This window comes from Perkinsus marinus (genome assembly GCF_000006405.1).
Source record: "Perkinsus marinus ATCC 50983 genomic scaffold scf_1104296944428, whole genome shotgun sequence".
Lineage (NCBI taxonomy): Eukaryota > Perkinsozoa > Perkinsida > Perkinsidae > Perkinsus > Perkinsus marinus.
Genome location: NW_003211397.1, coordinates 723,339 through 741,341, shown reverse-complemented (window position 1 = coordinate 741,341; position 18,003 = coordinate 723,339). Strand labels below are relative to the sequence as shown.

The following is an 18,003-nucleotide window of genomic DNA, read 5'->3' as shown; positions in this document are numbered from 1 at the left end:
CTGGTAGTGGCTGACATTACCACTGAATCTGCATCAATATGAACAGAACGTCGACGACACTAAAGATATTTAGGGCGTGCGCTTTTTACGTTGAGCCTGGTTTAAGCTGTGCTCCCCGGAGTGTGAAGTGGTATTGCCTCTAGGGGTTAGTGGTACTCTGGATTAGTGCAGCTCCGTGAATTCACCGTGACCGTGAAGGTGAGCCCTGCTCATCGATCTGTGACGCGTTGTGTGACTACAGCTGTAGTTTGTCCTGATTTGTTCATCTGTGAAATTGTCACTGTTGGTCACAGTAACGTGTCTACTCTCGCCACAGCTTTGTGGGGATAACGTTGGCGCGAAGATCTAGCTGAGGGCTGTGGAAGGATCTTAGTGGGACTTGTCCTTGCGCAGTTAATTCTATAAGAAGTACTCCCTATTAGAATGGCATTCGTCGCTGATCCCAAAATCGCCGAGAAGTGGCCCTACTACCTAGCTGGCGAGCCGGTCTACGCCAACACTGAGCTGGGTGTAACTGACAAGTACACTGGTAACGTAGTGTGCCACGTCGCTGTCGCTCACGAGGCCGAGATCGACAAGGCTATTGAGAAGGCTCACTCTTCCGAGGAGAAGATGGCTCAGATGCCTGCTTATCAGAGGAAGGCTGTCCTCATGCACTGCGTCGCTGAGTTCCGCAAGCGCTTTGATGAGCTCGCCTACTGCCTTTGCGTCGAAGCTGGCAAGCCTATTGTTGATGCCAGGGGAGAGGTATTGTTCGCCCTTTCGATTGCTTCATTTTAATGGACCTCGTGTCTCCAGGTAAATCGTCTCATTGATACATTCGAGCTTGCCGCCGAGGAGTGCACTCGTGTGTATGGTGAATGGTCCACCATGGAGCTCTCAAGTCGCAACAAGGGTCTGCAGCAGATCTACAAGCGCGTCCCCAAGGGAACTGTCTCAATGATCGCGCCCTTCAATTTCCCTCTCAACCTTGCCGCTCATAAGATTGCCCCTGCTATCGCTGCGGGGTAGGTTGCTGCTCACACCAACTAAGGGATCTCCATCACTCCTCTCAGTTGCCCCTTCGTCTTGAAGCCTGCTAGTGCCACTCCTCTCGGTGCCCTCATCATCGGTGAGATCCTCTCCAAGTGTCCCGATTTCCCCAACGAGGCCTTCTCGATTCTTCCATGCTCCAGGAACGGTCAGTTCATCCTCGGGTTAACAGCTCATCACTGCTTTGCCAACAGGTGCCGACTTGTTCACCACTGATGAGCGTTTCAAGCTCCTCTCGTTCACTGGCAGCCCCCAAGTCGGATGGGACATGAAGAGCAGAGTAGGCCTTGTTTTATATAGTCAACGTGCATCTGTTTTTGGTAGGCCGGAAAGAAGCCTGTTGTCTTGGAGCTCGGTGGCAACGCCGCCTGTGTTGTTGACTCCATCCCTCAAGAAGGTTTGGACTATCTCGTCAACCGCATTGCCTTTGGTGCTTTTTACCAGTCCGGTCAGAGTTGCATCTCTACTCAGCGACTGTACATCCGCGACACCATCTATGAAGAGGTGGGGTCGTTGCTCACTAGTGATTTTGCCTATCGTCTTGTCTGCAGGTTATGAAGGCCTTGACTGAAAAGGTCAAGTCTTTGAAGATGGGAGACCCCAAGTTGGAGACCACCTTTGTTGGCCCTATGATCTCCGAAAAGGAGGCATCTCGCTTGCACGGGTGGATCGAGGAAGCGAAGAGCGTGAACTGCACTGTTCTTTGCGGTGGTGGTCGAAATGGCTGCATGGTTGAGCCTACCCTCCTGGCTGATGTACCGATTGACGCCACTGTGTGGAGAGAGGAAGCCTTCGGACCTCTTCTTTGCGCCACCAGATTCAGTGACTTCAAGGACGTTATCGATGCTGTTAACGATTCGAAGTACGAGCTACGACAGACGTATATTCTAAGTGATTTCTCGCAGGTACGGTATTCACGCTGGTATCTTCACCACGGATATGAACCGTGTCTTCTACGCGTGGGACAATCTCGAGGTCGGTGGTGTTGTGATCAACGACGTTCCCAGCATCCGTGTGGATGCTGAGCCCTATGGCGGTGTTAAGGACTCGGGCGTCGGAAAGGAGGGTGTTCGTTATGCTATGGAGGATATGACGGAGATTCGCACACTCCTGATTAAGAATGTTGGTTCAGTGGACAAGATATAAACATGCCTATCGGCACCCGCAACAAGAGCCTTCTCTGCTCTGTTTCCTTCACTTCATGCTGAGCAGTTTTAAACACCTAGAGAAGCAGTTTATTCTGCTGTGTAGCTGCTCACTTGGTCAACTTTTACGAGGAGATACTCGCAACATTCGTTTGATTACAGCAACCATACCCTCTATTAACGATAGTATATGTCGATAACTGTTGCCTTTCTCAACTAGGCATATGTTGCGTTGTTGAAAGTGAATGGACTCGTGATGTTTGGCCCAAACACTTTGGGTGAAATGGAAGAACATTGATAGAACTGCTCGATGTGTTGTAGTACGAATGACAGCTCGATCTATTTCCTTGGAATTAGGGAATGCACCAGATTTATCCTAGGGCCATGCTTGATACCTTCGAGGAGTACTAAGAGTTTCCTAGGGCAGCAGTAAGCTAATCAGAGGTCACACGGGCTTGGAAACGCCTGGCGGAGATATGAGACATTTGTCGCACAATTGCAAGTGTTACGTCACCGTATGCTCTACTCGGGGATTAGGAAATATGTCGCCACCTCCAATATCCACTGGAACACTACGAAACATTGTTTATCATCACACGCGGCAACTGCCTCAATGAAAAAAGCACAGCTAATTAGTTGAATCATGGACGGGGAAGCGGTATCCAGTCTTGAGTCCCCATTCTCGTTATAGTACTCGTGACCTGCAAGGAAGACTGCTATCATAATCGACGGTGTACGGACGAACTATCACTGGAGATGGATGATATCTAGGGCGTAGTGGGACACTCTGTGTGATCTGTACAGGAGGGCGAGCCAGGCCCGTGGGCGGGGTGAAAGCAGCTGCAATAGGGCTAACCATACGATAGTGAGGGAAGAGCACTGGAGGCGTCATCGCCAAACCCTGTAGGTTGGGTCGTAGAGCTGCGGCAGTATGGGACTGAGCGTAGTGAATCCTGTCATTGCCTTATCGGGCCGCTTACTCTAATAGTAGTTCGTGTTGGAGGAGTGATCCAGCGTCGAATGACCACGTTTGATCGTTGAGATCCTCCTAACCTGAATAGACCTAGTGTGCCACTAACAACAGACGATGATATTCATTTCGCAGGACTCACTCAGTCGATACACAAGAGGAGTTCCTGGTGGCGTCTGTGGGTGCATGGTTCAATGGCTGCGACAACGATTGAACAACAACTCCATCGTTGAAGATTCTCTCTGGGGCGTTCTCAGGAAATCTCTGTACAAACAATACACGCAAGAGGAGAAGCAAACAAGTACTGTCATTTCCCCCGGCCTCTGGGAAGCACTCTCCTTGGCAGGTTCACGAAAACCCGCAGTCTCCATCTTCTGAATGTCGGATGGATTCGAAATCGATTGTGGTTTTGTGGGCTATTGAAGTCCTCATTGACAGAAATACTCCGAGTCTTACCGAAGGTTCCTCACTGGTGGTCAGAGGCAACTCATCATCAGTACTCTTATTGTGGTCAATGTCACTATCACTATCATCCTGCACCCCTGCAGGTAGCCTGACGATATGATGGCCTGTCGTTCCAGGAGTTCTGAGCATTCCCCAGGTGGTTATTGGTCGCCCAGAGCCTGCCATACCACGTATCCAGCCACTGTAGAGCGATCCGATTTACTAGCGGAACTCATCCGCCCGATAGTCCTCGTCCTCGCTGGGCTTATCCAAGGAACCCCACCAGTATCAGCACCCAAGTCCAGCGTGCTCACCGGACGAAACATGTCGTCAGGTAGCTCACCGGTCGATTCCTCCTCCCGAGGCTCCTGAAAAGAGGCGGAATACATTTTCACCAAGGAGGGGTAGTCAGTCGCCTGTCACCCGTTCTGCCTCTATCTCCTCGCCGGACCTCACAGACGCTTCCATGGGAGGCACGGGCCTATTCTCCGAGTCACGCTCCTAACACCGATAATCAATAACAGAAATATGAACTTCCGTGTGAGGTTGGGAAAAGCGATGCCGATTAGACTCACCATACGTGCCCGATCGGCACTCCGCTTCGACACAAGTGACTGACCCGAAGACAGGGGGGATGATCTGCTCGAGAGACGGGTGGACAGTTCCTCTGAGAACACAACGATGACAAGGAGGATCGAATGAAGTATAACCCTTATCGACTCTACCAAGCATCACCTATCATCAGCTTGATCTCTCTCAAGCTCGTATCGACGTACTCAATAACTTCCATACTCTGACGTTCCATAGCCAAAATGATATTGTGCTCGACCTTCTGGAGATCACTTCGATCTTACAAAGTATAGGTGACAAGAGGGGCCACTGTGGGCACTACCTATTGCCGAAGACCGTCGCCTCGCCGCTCTGGCAGTGGGTAAAAGTAGGCCCTCAGCCACTTTCATATTAGAGAGCAACGGTGAGTTCTCCAACTCAGATTCCCGAGCGTCGTGCCAATAGCTCGGAGGACTTGTGCTGAACTCTCCAAGTACACGTCCATCTCTTCTCCTTCTGGTGACGCTCATCTACCGAGGAATATGACAGAACACACTTATGCCACCATAAGACTACTACAACTCAACAGTTCCGCTCCGCACTGCGGCGTCCGCAGGAACAACAGGCAGCAACTGTAACAATGAGACATGGCGATAGATAGCATCACAAGTCCCGACTTCCACCATCAGGGTGAATGCTCAATTTCCTAGGAGGAGGCCCAAACTTCGCTCCTCGGTACCCGAGAGCCCCTTTCTGAGTGGTTTCGTGCCCCGGCGGCTTCCTTACTGACATAGAGAACTTGTAACACTCTTGCGATACCTGAGGGAAGAACGCATTGCTCATCGATTTGCGTAGTGCTAACCTTTTTCGCGATGAATTTGGACTTCGCGTCTAACGCGTTCCGCGACGTTGTATAGTTGCGCCGAGCCAACTCTATCATGCGATCACCCCGGCGGACGACCCCTTCTATCTCGGACTGGTGACGCCGTAGGAGATGCCTGTCACCATGCACATCTATTTGTATCAAACCGACCCGTCCCTGTTTTCAACCCTCAGTACCGTTTAGTAGTTTCATATTGCAGTTGCCGTTTCCTATGGTGATCCTCCATTTCTCGCTGTCGTATCGTTCGTCCCCGCATGCGACAGCTGAGCGACTCAGTAAACTACCGCTCCAGATGATCGACTCACTCCTCTGCGCCATCAAAGTCTCCTATGGCGGCGAGTCGCTGTTCGGTTCTCATCAAATCCCGCAGTGTCGAGCCCCACGAGTGTCGTGGGTCCAGTGCCTCATTCGCATATGTTTGCTCGAGCTCCACCAGCTCCTGCCTGAACTTGCGACGGTACCACTCTCGGAGCCGGCGAGGGGGGAGAACTCACTCATGCTGTGCCGACAGCCGGTTCTTCGTTGAGGTGATTAATTCTTCTATCCGTTTGCGTTCCTCCACGAACCTTGGTGAGTTCGATACAAAGAGCTTAGCAACCAGTAAATGCCAGAGAAGATCGAAGCCGCAACAATCCAGTTTTTCATTTCCCTCTATCATGGAGATCAGCACAATCAATACCGCTCTTACCGTTTCTCGAATCTTGAGCGCATCGAGCGCCATGATTCCGCAAGCTGCTGCTGTTTCAGTTGAGCCAAGTACTCCACGCGTTTCTCTATCATCATATCGTACTCTTGCCGAGCCGCTCTCAAGCGCTCTGCAGGCGTTATCATCAACACTCTCGGAACACAGTAGAACACTCCGACTTACTCCGCAAGGAAGCCGCTCGCTTATATCGGCCTTCACTCACTGCCAGAGTTATATCTTCACCAAGACTGAAGATCTCATCCTGCTTCTGTAACAGAACATCGTTATAAACCTCTGTACTGAGACTAGAGCCCGACGCCGTCGTGGAAGCACCTAGTGGAGACATCTTTCCCATGTTAGGTTCATCCTGTCCCTACCGTTGCGGTGCCTAACAACTCTGCCAGTTCCGCTATCCGGAGATCTGCTATGTCTATGAGATGGTTTGATAACCTTGACAGAGAATGATCGGGAAAGCTCGCAGTTTTCAAACACCAAGGATGAGCGACACGCCACATCCCTGGGATCTTGCGCCTTCCACGAAGATACAGCTACTATGTACTAATACTACAACCTTCCACTACCTAGATTGCAATAACAGAAGAGTACATTATGACGCAACAGAGCGGGATGGTCTCGCGATAGTTACTCGGAGCCAGACGACAAGGAGGAGCTCAACAACGCAGCATCGGTATTAACACCAAGACGGACACGATGATACTGATTTGACGAGCGATCACGGTCGGTATTACACTGTCATCATTGTTTAGCTCCAATGGACTGCCTGTTCTAATGAGGGAATCATCTAATCCACTCGCCATTTTATGAACAACCTATCTTAAGAAGGACTACCTCACAGACTGTCACCAAATCTCACATATGTCACCAAAAGTGTTATGCAAGTGCATGTAAGATTTGTAAGTCGTCTGGCGTAGCGCGGCCAATACAAAATGTGAGTGTGTGTGCTCTCATGGTTACTCCCTGCGCGAACCGAATTCGATCTTCACAGCTAATCGGACCTTATACCGCATGCCAGGTGGTGCTTGGGGTCACATAGATGGCACTCCTGCGGTGAAGACAGGAGGTAATGGTAAATTGTCACTCCGTGAATGCGTTGAGATATGCCAAGATTGCAAGATACAAGCATATGAGATTAGCTATTTTGGTATGAGCATTTACTATTAGCCCATTACGTCATGTCAGCTACGTCTGGAGTTGTATCAGTGGGAGATCAGGAGGAGGTTGCTGAGGTGTCTGATCCTCTCCCGCCTGCCACTGTCCACGGGGAAACCTGTCATTCTACCGGGATTACCAGAAGGCTTCCGAGGCGGAGTAACCGTCTGAAGATTGGGCTAAAACGTACTGGCAAGGTCAGCTCTATTAGTCAACTGGCAGCTCAAAACATAACGGTATCGTCATCATCACCTCCAAGTGGTGGAAGTTCTGTGGATTCAGCGCCATCAGCTCGGTTGGGAGCGGTTCCAGATGCACGGGAGCGAGCACCCCAAGTGGACGCGACGAGGACTATGATCCCTCCCCCAGGTATATTCTGTGCGGAAGTGCCGGTGGCTCACCGGCCCTTACTGCTGTCCCAGTATCCCAAACAGTTATCTCAACCGAATATGAGGCCCCTCAAAGATCCAATGGCGGAGGATCATACGTCCGAAGTTCAGGAACTACGTTCTGAAATCGCTAGGCTCAAGCATCAACTGTCCGCCACATCGAGTTATTGTGGGAACACCCCACAAGTAACTGGAGGACGCCCACTACATGCTTATATGGATAAGAAGCCGCTGGATGTGTTTCGCTTGCCGATTGTCGGGCCATGGAAAGGTCCATATGGCAGAATGACCTACGAACACTTCCGCAGACAGTTTATGGGACAAGTATCGTTATATCAATTACGAGGTATGGATGGTATCTACTACTTACAAAGGTGTGTCGAGGGTAGTGTTGCTGATGATATTCGTCAGTTTGCGTTGGAGGGCTACTCCGACGTGAGCCAGGTGATAGAGATCATGGATAAGAAGTACCGTTCTGCATGGAAAATCGAGGCTATGGAGAATCGTTGGGATGGGCCATCTATGAACCAAGGGCAAAGTGAGAGCGTTGGCGACTACATCACGCGACTGGAGCAAGAAGCGGCCTCGTTGTACTCAGCAACCGGCCGGGTTGTCGATGAAACAACAATTCGGTCGCGGTTCCGCCGCGGGCTTCTCCCTGCTCTACGATCTACGGTGGCACAGCATTTAGGTCCCCGAGTTCCGCCTCTGGGTGAACTCGTGGAAATTGCATTGTACTTTTCTAATTCGTTTCGCGACTCATCACGAAAAGATCAACGTGGTGGTCAAGCAGTCTGCAGAGATTTCCAGCGTGGAAACTGTCGCCGCGGCGCCGCATGTCGCTTCCGCCATAGCCTCCAGCAACAACCTGATCCTAGCCCTGATTCAACTAAGCAGTCCACATCAACAACTGCGAATACTTCAAGTACTGATAAGGCGTCGTATTGTTTCGAGTTCCGACGGACGGGCCAGTGTAGCCGCCCATCCTGTACCTTTGCACATGATCGAGTCGACCAGAAGCAACAATCTCATTCAACAGCAGCCATCCACGCCAGCCACCTCGAGATCTCGGATGACAATGGGGAACTGTGGATTGGGACTACAGAAGATCAATATTCCTCTACTTGTGCTATTGATGTCGCCCAATGTAACGGTGTGACCAGGGCAGTAACAGAGGTCCTATCCGTGGGTCATCCTGCTAGTCCGGTGAGACCAAGGATTGAGGTTCGATGCTTGCTGGATACAGGATCTACCATCAATCTATGCTCTTTAGCTATGCTTAAGAGATATGGATGTAATATGCCGTGCGAGGCATCTAAAGCTCCTGTTAGACACACTGTTCGCTTAGCCGACGGTGTTCAGCAATTACAGCTACTTGGAACGGTACCCCTATCGCTCCGGACGAAGGATGGTTGCGAGGTTGTACAAGATTTCTGGGTAGCTTCACAACTATCGTACGATGCCATACTAGGAGTACAAGCTCTCGGTGCACTAGGCGTCCACATCTGCTACAGTCGAGGTGTATTGACGCCAAGCATATCAAGTGGCAATGGCGATACCACTTATGGTCATGTTCCTAACCATGCAACATCAACACTATGCCAAGATTCTGCTGTCACGACGCAACCGATGGATCCTGCCTCACAGGAGTTTCATGACGGACTTATGCCGTGTATTGAGAACGTCGAGCCACCATCGGTCGTGGCACATATGAGGGAAGTGTCTCTTGAAGGAGACAAAAAGTTCGTCTTCCGCAGTCCGATGCCTCTTAGAAGGGTAGTTGCTGGATCTGAACCCCACCCACCATGCCCACCTGACAAGAGAGCCGAAACCTTCATGGAGCTCACCGACTTACCGTGGAGAGATCATACTCGACCACGGCTGAACCTCGGTGAAGCCAAAGGTCGGGCTCGCTCTTTAGAGAACTCGATGTCCTTCCGGCAAAATTGTCAAGTCCAACAAGCCTTGTACGACCTCATCGAGAACGGCAAGCTGGTCTCATGTGATGCCACCTCCCCTGCTATCAAATACTTCCTCCCTGCTCGAGTGGTGTTCAAGGAGTCCAGCTCAACAAGCCCGGTAAGGATAACGGTAGATGGTCGGAGGATAAATCGTTTTTTGTCGAACGGTAGTGAAGATGACGCCGATTCACTGATCTACAATCTGACTGTATTCCGTTTGGCACGCTGCTATCGCAATTTGGATCTTACAACAGCTTTTCACGCTGTACGGTTATCTCCAACTGCGTCCTCATTCTGTGGGTTGTATATGTATGGTGGTGCATATGTATGGACGGTGTTAGCCTTTGGCCTTGCCCCGAGTCCGTCTATACTGTATCAAAGCGTCAAACCCCATTTATTTTCGGCGTTCCCTTGCCCGCGGCGTTTCCTGAGCCTATATGTGGACGATATAGCGGTGATGGCTGGGACGTTGGCTACAGTTGAAGCTCGGGAAGCGGATGTTATACGGGTGCTAGCATCAGGCGACTTTCACACCCAGCCGAAGAAACGTGTGTGCTCAGCCACATCAGCCGGAACTCACGCTCATCTTGGATACGAGTGGTGTCTGGAAGGTGATGGTGTTGACCGCCAGGATGAGGTGAGATGCAGAGTTCCAGAGGAGATTTTGAAAGTTTCCGGAATGGCACCTATAACTAAACGCCAGCTCCTATCCCTCTACAGCAAGTTTCATGATCCGTTGGGCCTCTTCACTCCGGTATCAGTAAGGGCAAGAATGAACATGCACGAGATTTATGGGAGTCAGGTTGGATGGGATGAGCTGGTCCGGCCCTCGGATATGCAGAACTTCCTAGATTGGCGTCAAGCATTGTCTTCGTTGAACCTTACTATACCCCGAGCCATTGACAACAGCGAGATCTTCTTGTTCTGTGACTCATCTGGGACCGGTTGGGGCTCTGTTGCTCTTGGAGCTGCGGTTGATATATCCGACTTGAGCACAGAGGCGGTGGCGCCTAACAGCACGGCCCCACTATTCCCGCTCAGGGGGACAGGCGGTATCTACGGAGCCTCGAGTTCGGCAGCGTGGTCGACACCGAAGAAAGAGTTGTATGCTGTGTTCCGTGGCTGCCAGCTCTTGGAGGAAATTATGAATGCGGCGGCCAATCTCGAGCCTGACCGCGAGCGTCGATGGGTTATCATCACGGACAGTGCTATAAGTGTCTTCAGACTCAAGTCCGCCGACAGTAAGCTCAAGATGTCAGACCTAGAACGTCGCTGGGTCACGTATATCCGAGCAACATGCGCTCGCTTTAATTGGAGAGTGACCCACGTTCGCAGTGAGCTCAACGTTGCCGACATCCCGTCTCGAGGCGTCATTGGTCAGACGCATAGACTTCTCGGGTCGGTCACATTGTCTGAGGCTCGGGTAATGGTTGGCTCGTCATCCCTGGTGGAGTTTTCACCAGTCATAGGTGATAACATTGGCCGACTCGCATTGGAGAAGGACTGCCCAAAATCGGTTGAGGACATTGCCGCGACGGGTTATCCACCTGATTTGGCTCAATGTTTTGCGATTGGCCAGGATAATGTCGTGGACGATGGATCTACACCACTTGATACTAGCCAATATCAAATGGAGGCGCTTAGAGATCATCAGCAGAAATCTCTCTTATGTAAAGAGATCTCGCATTATTTGGCACAGGTGAAGGGAGGTGCCCAATCTGATGATTTCAAAAGTAGCATTCCAAAGTCGTTCCTGAGTCGTGAAGCACCTCTCTATGCCCTTCAAGATGGGGTGCTCTACAGGGTATCAGCAGTGGACACGGATGGGACCGTGATCAGGAAAGCGGTATTAACCAAGAACGACATTCCCTACGTGCATACTATTATAGACAGATCCCATGAACGAATGGGACATCTTGGTGCAGCCAAACTACACACTATTTTGTCGAAGCACTACTATCTACCATACTTCCTCAGTATCATCAAAAGACGGCTCAAATCGTGCGACGCATGCCAGCGGGTGCATGCTGCGCGGTGTAATTGGAGAGTTTTTGGTCGACTGAAGTTCAAGTCTACAGCGCCGGGTCAAGTTTATGGGGTCGATTTTATGTCTATGCCATCAGGAAAACCGACGTTCGGGAGTACAGCACCGTTCACAGCTCTCTTAACGGTGACGTGCGCAACAACCTCATTTACCTTCCTACGCCCGGTGCGGACATTGTCTATTGCGGAGTGCACGGCGGTCTTGGAGAGCGTCTTCTCCGATTGCGGATGGCCGGTTGCCCTGGTATTCGACGGTATGGCCAACTCCTGCCCCTGGATGAGCAGTCGCCAATCACAGTCCCTGAAAGCATGGTGTTTCAACCATAACGTCGCTGCTGTGGTCTTACCTCCCTACGGGGGATCCTATGCTGGGTGGATTGAACGCCCGCATCTGGCTATCCGGTCTATGTGGAAAGCATCAGTGGCTAGTGGATGTGATGAAGATTCTTGGCCATCAATGGTTCCAAACTTCCAATTGGCGTATAATGGGTCTCCATATAGTACCGATTCTCCGTTGTCTCCCCTTCACTTGTTCTTTACATCTCCGGGCCGGCTGCCATGTGATCTATCGTCGCCGGAAGATGATAAGGTGCTTCTTCAAGGAGTGTCTCAGCTGATGCTCCCATCGGAGCAAGCATTCCTGCGTGATCTACATTCGAAGACGGCGGAGAACTTCAGGCTAGACTGGACCCAATATCGGGACCATTGGATCAAGATAAAGGAGCACCAGCAATCAGCTTATCAACGCCGTATGGGATCAGATGCTCATCGTCCTACTATAAAAGTTGGTGATCTGGTTCTGGTATACGTTCCCTCTGGTTCTAAAATGTCTCTGCCTAATTTCTGCGGTCCGTATCGAGTCACCGAACATGTCTCTCCAAGCCTATGCCGTATAGATTCTGCCAACATGGGAGGGCATTCGTCTTTGAAGGATATAAGTCCTCTACAGCTGTATGGTAACTGCGTTCGTTATATACCGCGTGAACCTGATCCGCACGTCCAAGACTGGATCTGTTGTACACGTTGCCGAGCCTGGCATAAAGCTGACGCGATCATGTGTGCTCGCTTTCGCCGCTCGAATGCAGTCTTCACGTGCCGAACGATTGGTGCCCGTTGCCTACCTGTTCGTCAGCGCCCTTCTACTGTTGGTGGGGACGACTAGGGTGAGACCCTAGTGAATCAACAGACCTTATTATCTATTTATTCATCAGCACCTGTAGTGCCCACCCCTTTAGCGGGTCTTCTTATTTCATTTGCACGCATAGTGCTCACCCCTGTAGTGGGTTATCTATTTCGTTGGCACTGCGGTGCCTCCTTCTGTCGTTAATAGGGCGGTGGCCCAGTGTCACTCCGTGAATGCGTTGAGATATGCCAAGATTGCAAGATACAAGCATATGAGATTAGCTGGCGTGTCCAAACACTGTCACTAAACTTTGTGTCCTAAATCACTAAATCTCAGCGCGCGCCCTCATAGTCGATATAAAGCGCGACTTCGTTTCAACGGCGTTAGGGAAACAGATGAACCAAAAACCCGGAGGGAAGCAACTTCCTTCAAGCAAGTTTACGAAGAGGGTTCAGCGGGCCAGGCGGATCTGTCTCAAGTCCATGTCTCATTGGGAAAACTCGACACTCGTTTTGTGAGCTACATTTTGATTCACCTTCCAAGTTTTTCGAGCTGCGAAACTATATCATTGATGCATGCAGATCACTATACTTCGAACAGTATGACTCAGTGAAGATCACTTATTAATGATGCTGATGGGCTTCTCGAGCTTCGGTCGACCACAGGAGTGGTGGAATGTTTGAGCCTCAAACTTTGAGGTACTTGCACTTGATTGCTCAACTTGGGGACTTGTCAGCGAAACTTTTGACCAGAATTATTGAGTGGAAAGTGAATTCATCGATGCATTACGAGTTGAGTTGTTGGTTTTGCGGGTTGACAGAGAAGTAATCGGTTCTAAGCCTCTGATTATTAGATGATAAAAGTTTCTTGGCATCCACGGCAATGCATTTTTCCGGCGAAAGAAGCACGGTTACCGTGCCACGGTAGGTTAATGGAAGACTGAGTACCGATGCCAGACCTCTCGAAGACGTTTTCTCTGACGTGTCGTGAACCCTGTTGGATCTTTGTGGAACCTGGCAAGTAGTAGCAAATGATATAACCTCCGTCTCAAGTCTTGACACGCGAGATTTTTCACCCACTTAATCGAACAACTGTTCAGCCAGCTTTCGTTGATACCATTCGCGTGGAGGAAGTTTTGAGCAGTCTCTCCGACGTAGGCGTGCCTCTCTCTCTTCTCGTCAAAAGATAACCACTTACGCTGACGGAGGGGAATCCAGCGGTAGCGGGTAGTAATAGCAGGATCATACCTCATGCGGGAAAGGCCAGCACGGCATATAATAATAGCGGTTAGTCGGGTTATATGTTTGTCTATCCATACACCTGAAAACGGTGTGAAGGATGTTCTTTTTCTTAACCTTAGGCGCGCATAAACCGATCACAGGGGCGCGCGCGTCTAATTTAGTGATTTAGGACACAAAGTTTTAGTGACACGGTTTGTTTGCGCCAGATTAGCTATTTTGGTATGAGCATTTACTATTAGCCCATTACGTCATGTCAGCTACGTCTGGAGTTGTATCAGTGGGAGATCAGGAGGAGGTTGCTGAGGTGTCTGATCCTCTCCCGCCTGCCACTGTCCACGGGGAAACCTGTCAAAATGCCCACCAAAAAGCACAATCATGGTCCAGTTAGTAGTTCTATTAGGTTCTCAAACATCCAACCGATCTACATTCCTGTTGAGAACGAACTTGCGCATTCGTTCATGATATTGGGGGAGTTGTTCCACCAATTCCTCGATATTCCAACCGTTACTCGTCAATCAACTCAACAGTATACGCGTTCAGTCTGTTACGCTCGTTTTCGAGTAAGCGTACACGTTACATGGAGCTGTTCTGACTTCGAGTAGTCTCCAAGGCGGGAGCTCCTTCATTTTATCCGGCTGAAAAACGAACCGCAACTCCTTGAAACTGAGTGATGAGACTGCATCGACAATAGGTGAGCCAGGGAAACACCTACGACAAAACTTGTGTCACAAAAAGCACATGGCTTGCTCGAAAGGAGAAGGCGACCAATCCATCTTGAGACCGGAAGAGAATTGCCGGAGCATCGTGGTCTTCATGAGAGCAGGGGGCACACATCCGTGAATGGAGAATAGACGGCTCCGATTTGACCCAATAGGACTTCTCACTCTGTAAGACACTAGAATCGGGGTATGACAAGGAGAATGTAGGGGTAACAACTGGTTGAGTGAGCATGTGCCGCATATATCACTCAACACAACAGAGATGCTTGATCTGAATTGCTTTACACATCATCCTCTCCACTGGGTAGTGGATTTAGAAGAGTCATGCAGTAACATTGTAGCTTCATTTGTACATGGGGAGTTCAGCAGTGAATGTGGAAAAAGACTCCTCATTTTTTCGATGACACGATCTTGATGCAGCGCTTGCGCAACATCTTCCACCTGAGACGGCTTTGATCGAGCTCGCATTGGATCAAATTGGTAGGAGAGGTTGCCTACACTGTGTACACTCCGACTTCGACGCCTACTACAATAAGAATCCACAATAGTGGGTTATAACTAGCCTGGAGGTCTTTCTCGTCAGTCTGAGGAGCACTAGGTAACAAGCTGAGCGAGAAACTCTGCCACGCTGTTTACGATGAGGTCGCCTCGCCTCAAAGTTTCATCAACAAAGTGGAAGCCCGGGACGGAGGGTGATCCTATGACCTTCTCCTGGTAGGTGCACATCCTAAAGACGCGATAAATGCAGTATCGACGGGAATTGGACACGCCATACCGGAAGAAACCAAATGATGCTCACTCTATTCGATCTTCATAGACGAGGTGAACATAGTTCTTCTCGCAGATACATCTCCCAGTGGTGAGGTTGAAATTGCCGTTGTTGCACGGATATCGACCCTCGTCCATCGCTTTCTGGATCTTCTCGTAATCTTCGTCACTGAGCGAAGGGGCCGTGGTGGCTTCCCGAGAATCTTCAGCTGAGCTCATAGTCGTCGAAACGCGGAATACACTGAAAGTGGCCCAGAAGTCATTGAAGAACCGATTAAGGTATGGAACCCAATGGAAAAACAACAGGAGTGCTGTTGTTCTTCAGCGCAGGGTGTTGAGCACGCCTAAGAGACGGTGACATGCTGAGCATGTCACAGAGCATGCCCTGCTTTTGCAGTGATGGAACCTTGGCGATCCGCCAAGGATTCCGAAGGATTCGGACTCGCTCAGCCTTCGAGTCTGCACCGCCCCGCTTACTACTCCTATTCGGCTGGATCTGCGGAAAGAGGGAGCGTTACATCGCGGAGCGAGATCAAACCTTACAACATGACCGTCAAAAAGGCGTTGCGTTCCCCATTAGAGTCATTGATGAACCAAGCTCGAAAGAGTTCATTTCCGAAAGTGTTCGGATCACAGAAGCTAGTGAGAAGCACAACCCGACAGGGGACGTGAAGGCGATGTAGGCTCCCGTCCTTGAGCAAACATGAAAGAGAGGGAGAGTCTCTCTACCAATAGGGAGGGGGGCCATTTGAGCTTCTGGCAGAAACCTTCTGTGAAGCTGACCGAGTTGACCAGGTCGACCGAATGGGCTACATTATCGATTCATCATAAAAGCTTGAAAGGTTATCTGAAGTACAAACATCTCTCATGAACCATGAGACTGAGTCTTTCGGCATCTTATGGTGTTGCAGCGAACCGGGATAAATGAGCAGTCCAAGTAAGCAGAAGGCTTCGGTCGGCAGGATAAATAGACCCGGTTGTAGTTTCGTATCGACAGGGCTGTCCGCAAAAAACCGAAGCTATAACTTATCTCGAATCATTATCCTTGATCGATGAGATGAGCCTTCAGAAGGTCACTGTATGAGATAAAGCGGCTCTCGCGCTTTAAAAGCGCGAGAGCCTGAACTTCAGGGACGCATAAGCGAGTATGATGAACAGAAAACCGGGTACAAAGAGAAAAAGCTGACAGTGGGCAATCACTCGCAAATCCAAGTACGGAGCTGACGATCGGTATAACAAGTTGCTTACAGGTCTATCACGGGGGTGTCGATACTGATCTACAGTACAACTCGCCTTTGCACTAACATAGTTTGTAAAACATTCAAAGAGAGCCTCCTGGGGATACGACGGATCATTGATCCGGGATCAAGTGACTCCTGTCTTCAAAGCTACCCGGCAACATTGCCAGGTGTTGACAGTTCCTAATTCCCCAACTGTTTCATTGGGGATGGGGCAGAGGCATTCACTAACGCTCACAACGAAGTAAGTCATGTCGTGCTGCACTACTACTGCACAATGTCACCCCTGACTCCAACGCCCTTCTAAGGATTTAGGATAGCCCACGTGAAGGGAGAGCCTGAGACCAGCGATGATGAAAGACCCTCCGGGGGTCACCCCGAGACCATGACGACGAGGAGGAAATGATGGAGCCAGAGAGGTGCATCAGCTCGCGCTGCTGGCCCGGTCAGCCTGGCCGACTAGAGATAGACATTCACTAAAACGCCAACAAAGGGGGGGAGCTATGATCGAAGACATCAATTCATTTGTCATCTAGTTACAAACGTTGGAGTAAATTATCGAATGATTCGGCTGCATATTCTTCAATTACAGGATCAATCCCTCTGCCATGGGCAGAAAGAGTTGCAAGCAAACGCATGGTGGGTCGACCATGCGGACAATTCCATGGTTGGTTGAGAGCTGAGAATAGAACGATCACAAAAGACATTTCGGGCACATTAGACGAACTCACCTGCCATTTTTCGAACAACTCCCTCCATCTTCTTCCGACTCAGCGAGTCCCCTATCATTATGGCAGTCCTACATGCTCGAGAGGCAAGCATGGACCACACTCGGGGAGGCCGTAGGCAGTGGCCCAGGGCGGATGACCAGAAGAGCGATGCGGACGGGACTGGCAACGACATGCGTATAGCGACAGGCGCCACAAAGACGATGTCTACGCTCATCATCCGATCGGCCCGTCGCCCCACGGTCGAGCAGCAAGCTAGCTAGATCCACGAAGTCTTCCTTTGTGAGTGGGCGACTCCTCTCAAACCCCAGTCCCGATGCTACGCCAAGAGAAGTCAGTTGAACTCGAGAACCAATAGGGGCGTCGTCGTCGAAATTGAACCGGAACCCACAAGCCTGAAAAGATGACCTCATTGTAAACCGTAGCGGAGCATGGGTGATAACTATCGTCATCCATTCACCTCGATCTCTCGTCGTGATCCGCGAATACAGGATTCAAGAGGAGGCGGCAGGCTAAGCCTCACTGGAACAATCATTGGCTGCGACTTCAACTCGGACGTTTTGTTGAGCGTCTCGAAGATAGTCTTCTCATCACAGGCATGTTGATCTAAGATGAACAGCCATCGGCCTTCGAGAGCCGTTATAATGAAACCCTTGTTGAACTGCCCAATAACCCGCATGGCCTCGAAATCCTCCTTCCCAAGCTTCACATGAAATGTCGCATTAGTGCCCTCGTCAAACTCCTCGTTGCCAGAATCTTCCTGCGAGCTCGATATCTTCATCAGCTTCCGACCGACGTTTCCAGGGCTCGCTGATCTCAGTCGCTTCCGCAATGTATGGAGCAATTCGCTGGCATCATCATCAACCTCTCCGTCGGAATTCTCCTCGTCGGGATTCTCCTCGTCGGAATTCTCCT

The 18,003-nt window shown here is 50.3% G+C and overlaps 5 protein-coding genes across 5 annotated transcripts in view; 2 read left to right on the top strand and 3 right to left on the bottom strand.

Annotated features, from left to right (window-relative positions):
- The first annotated feature begins 391 nt into the window (after positions 1-391).
- Positions 392-2,362, top strand: Pmar_PMAR019236 (aldehyde-dehydrogenase, putative). Its single transcript, XM_002780288.1, has 7 exons — positions 392-747; positions 799-1,007; positions 1,056-1,180; positions 1,227-1,312; positions 1,357-1,536; positions 1,584-1,894; positions 1,938-2,362. Exons 1-7 carry the CDS (start codon positions 424-426, stop codon positions 2,176-2,178), a joined length of 1,476 nt encoding a protein of 491 aa, XP_002780334.1. The 5' UTR covers positions 392-423; the 3' UTR covers positions 2,179-2,362.
- A 1,390-nt stretch (positions 2,363-3,752) lies between these two features.
- On the bottom strand, positions 3,753-4,396 carry Pmar_PMAR019235 (hypothetical protein; the record flags this gene model as incomplete). Its single annotated transcript, XM_002780287.1, has 4 exons — positions 3,753-3,959; positions 4,015-4,092; positions 4,167-4,258; positions 4,327-4,396. 4 exons carry the CDS (start codon positions 4,394-4,396, stop codon positions 3,753-3,755), a joined length of 447 nt encoding a protein of 148 aa, XP_002780333.1.
- A 5,511-nt stretch (positions 4,397-9,907) lies between these two features.
- On the top strand, positions 9,908-11,063 carry Pmar_PMAR019234 (hypothetical protein; the record flags this gene model as incomplete). The annotated part of the gene is made up of 2 exons (XM_002780286.1): positions 9,908-10,961; positions 11,032-11,063. 2 exons carry the CDS (start codon positions 9,908-9,910, stop codon positions 11,061-11,063), a joined length of 1,086 nt encoding a protein of 361 aa, XP_002780332.1.
- A 3,885-nt stretch (positions 11,064-14,948) lies between these two features.
- On the bottom strand, positions 14,949-15,341 carry Pmar_PMAR019233 (hypothetical protein; the record flags this gene model as incomplete). The annotated part of the gene is made up of 2 exons (XM_002780285.1): positions 14,949-15,081; positions 15,154-15,341. 2 exons carry the CDS (start codon positions 15,339-15,341, stop codon positions 14,949-14,951), a joined length of 321 nt encoding a protein of 106 aa, XP_002780331.1.
- Positions 15,342-16,896: 1,555 nt separating this feature from the next.
- Pmar_PMAR019232 (dna mismatch repair protein pms2, putative) overlaps positions 16,897-18,003 on the bottom strand; it is a gene marked incomplete at both ends in the record, with an annotated part of 2,158 nt that continues 1,051 nt past the window's right edge. Inside the window, 4 exons of the mRNA XM_002780284.1 lie at positions 16,897-17,039; positions 17,092-17,250; positions 17,384-17,483; positions 17,549-17,898. Coding sequence (XP_002780330.1) covers positions 16,897-17,039; positions 17,092-17,250; positions 17,384-17,483; positions 17,549-17,898 — 752 coding nt within the window. The remainder of the gene's footprint in view (positions 17,040-17,091; positions 17,251-17,383; positions 17,484-17,548; positions 17,899-18,003) is intronic.

Coding starts and splice junctions, on each gene's coding strand:
- Pmar_PMAR019236 (XM_002780288.1), top strand. CDS start 424: ATGGCATTCGTCGCTGATCCCAAAATCGCCGAGAAGTGGCCCTACTAC. Junction 748..798: donor TTGTTGATGCCAGGGGAGAG/GTATTGTTCGCC, acceptor TCGTGTCTCCAG/GTAAATCGTCTCATTGATAC. Junction 1,895..1,937: donor GATGCTGTTAACGATTCGAA/GTACGAGCTACG, acceptor GATTTCTCGCAG/GTACGGTATTCACGCTGGTA.